Source organism: Nanorana parkeri, unplaced genomic scaffold, assembly GCF_000935625.1.
Source record: "Nanorana parkeri isolate BGI_ZX_2015 unplaced genomic scaffold, ASM93562v1 scaffold378, whole genome shotgun sequence".
Taxonomy (NCBI): Eukaryota; Metazoa; Chordata; class Amphibia; order Anura; family Dicroglossidae; genus Nanorana; species Nanorana parkeri.
In genome coordinates, this window is record NW_017306646.1 from 1,159,503 (window position 1) to 1,162,501 (window position 2,999).

At 39.8% G+C, this 2,999-nt stretch overlaps 1 protein-coding gene across 1 annotated transcript in view; it reads left to right on the forward strand.

Moving 5' to 3' along the window:
* The first annotated feature begins 2,133 nt into the window (after positions 1-2,133).
* Positions 2,134-2,999, forward strand: part of RGS5 (regulator of G-protein signaling 5) — a 111,908-nt gene continuing 111,042 nt past the window's right edge. The window contains exon 1 of the mRNA XM_018559069.1: positions 2,134-2,394. Within this exon, the coding sequence (XP_018414571.1) occupies positions 2,351-2,394 (44 nt within the window). The 5' untranslated portion in view covers positions 2,134-2,350. The remainder of the gene's footprint in view (positions 2,395-2,999) is intronic.

A 2,999-nucleotide genomic window follows, 5' to 3' on the forward strand; every position in this document is an offset into this window, starting at 1 on the left:
TATATATATATATTGGATATAGTGATCCCCTGTTGGATTTTAATAAGTTCTCTGGGGTCTGTTTTTATTGCTATTGAGGGCTCTATTAGAGATAATTCCCCTCACTTGCTGTCCCAGTGACAACGGTTTCAGCAGACAGGAAATGAGGAACAATCACAACAGCAACACCAACAGAAATTATTATTATTTTTTAGTAGAGTTTGGTGGGAGAACAGCGCCTGTCAGCTTGTATTGCTGTTGTGTTCCTGCTGCTTATTTTCCTTCACCTATTATATAATAAAACCAATGTGACCGTGACAGTGAGTGATGGAAATCTCTCTACACTTTAGGGTAATAGGTCAGCATATCCCACAAAGAAAACCTAGCATTTTATGAAGGAGCTCAGTAATGGCAGCCACCATATTTCTTTAAAGACACTTTTACCTTAAATAACAAATACCTGAAGCACAGTGATGTGTTATAATTCAAGGCAGGGGTAGGTAACCCAGGAGAGGTGGAGATCTACTCGAACAAAATGGACGAGATCAAAGATTACAAGGGTGCAGCGCGCTATTTTCTTTAGGGCTATAACCTGGCAAGGCCCCATTAAAAAGTAAGACTGGTAGAGTAAGTATAGTCTAACCCAGTGGTTGTCAACCTATGAGGTTTAGGCTTTGTTAGAGTCTGGACACATGCTGCAGAAGATGAGGCTAGCAGAAATCATAGCTTTTAGTACTTTACAAACCAATGTTTTTCAATCCCTTGACAAACTGAGGGCTGAACAGCAAGTACCAAAGGGCCACATGTCGCCCTCGGACTTCAGGTTGGGCACCAGGGGTCTCACCACACCTCACCGCACTTAGGCAACCCCACACCTCCTTCCCTCCTGATACACAGCCACTCACAGCCTTGAAACATCTCTCTTGTTCGCCATCTATTTCACTTGACAACTCGTTCTGGTTATCCAGGAAGTGGTTGTCATAGCAATAAAGCGCACCCAAAAAAACAACAAATAAGGTGGCAGAGACTTTCTCCTTTCCATCCTCTGACCAATCACAAAGTCTTTCCTGAACAAGAATAGAGCACCCTATACCTCCTCCTCAGCATCATCTCACTGCTCTGGCGGCTATCTGATAAGAGCACTGCCATCACTATTCATGTCAATGAGGCAGTGCACACAGCAAAACCTGGTCACAATCTAGCTGTCCAGTGGTCGCGATCTGTGGTCGTAGACCTTGATGAATCTGTTGCTTACCCCTGACCTAAAGCAACCAATCTGTAGTTAGCTGTTTGTAGTTGTATGCGGTCACACCAGTGAAGTATTTGTGATTTGGCAGTTTTCAATTACTGCATTATCTGTACTTCTACATAACATACTAAATATACTTCATAGGACTTACTAAATATACTTCATAGAATACTATAATGATGGTTTTTTTAATGGTTACAAGGAAATATGTACTGCTCCCTTGTGTACCGTATGATTCCATTATTAATTTATAACAGAATTTTAATACTACTAGCAGTCTAGTAGTAGGGAGGACAAGTAACAGCAAGAGACAGTATTATACCAAAGGTAGTGCATCTATAATAGAAATCCAAACAAAGTAAAATATTTTTATAATAGGGGAACTTCTACCATGATGCAATCAGCCAGTTCCAGGTTAAATGGGGATCCAGGGAATTAAAAAAATGAATAACAGATTTTCTTGTATTTATATGAATGTTATCTTGCTTGGTTTTTAGAAATGAAATGATTTTAAGGAGAAAAGTACCATAGCTAGAATAATCTACAATGCAGGAACATAAAAGTAAAATTGTGACATTAAGCTCTACTGCAAACAGTAACTTCAGTCTGTAGCTACAAAGGGAAACTTTTAGTATGTCATAAAGTTATGAGATAGAGATGTGTGACATGAAAATTCTGCAGATTAGGTGTTCGCTGCTAGTCTTTATGGTAGGTTAGTCGCTTGATGACATAAGAAAAGCCTGTAAAGCAGGGAAGCCACAACAATGAGTTAATATCCAGGGTCTGCATCCCTTCTAGCTCTGGGGAAAGCACAGAACTAACTGCTCTCCAGCTTGCGCTGGTAGGGAGGATGTCATTGGATGAGGGGCTGGCTCGCTTCCAGGGTTAAACCTCTATATACTTCTGCTACTAAGAGACTGCCTCAGAGTGAGAAAACCAGAGAGAGTTCTTCTGTCAAAGCTATAGACAGCTTTATCAGACAGCCAGAGACAGACCGCTGCAAAGGGCTTATCTCAGAAAACCAGAGACAAGTGTCTTCAGAAAGACAAAGCCTTCTGCCAAGAAGAAAGGAAAAGATTAAACCAGTCACTTGTCAAGGACCAGCAACACACAGAAGCCACAATGTGTAAAGGATTAGCTGCCCTGCCCCACACCTGTCTGGAGAGGTGAGACTGCTTGGAGTACAACTAATGCTGTATCACTAGGGACAACACAGATGCAGTGATGGACACTGATGTACTAGGCTGTACTGTGCACTGTGTAGGGCTGATGTGCATAGGTTTTTTTTCCCCCTTTAAAATCTGCAGTATTCCTTATATGATTTAGACACAAAAAATTGTAAGATACAAAATGATTCACAGGGGACGTCTTAGGTTTTTTTTGTCTTTTGGAAAATTTGTTCCAATTTTGAACTCCTATAATCAATGTTTCACCGGAAAAAAAAAAAAAGCAAAACCATTTGTCGAAACGTTGCATTTAATTCTTAGTATCCGGGATATCCTGATTTCTTACTGATCAAGTTATTGTGGAGTATTTAAACTGCAAGGGGGAAAATGTAGTTCACATCAGCCTTTCAGATCAGTTTAACCTGTAACTTAGCTAAGTTATACAATTTCAAAAGCAGTGTTCCCGGATGGTCTTATAAGATGTTGGCAGCTACGCTAAAGGCTGCAGCACTATTTCAGTACGATGTAATGTATAAAAAGCATCATGTTTACAAATAATTTAATAAATATCTTATATTCCTACTGGATATATATATATATATATA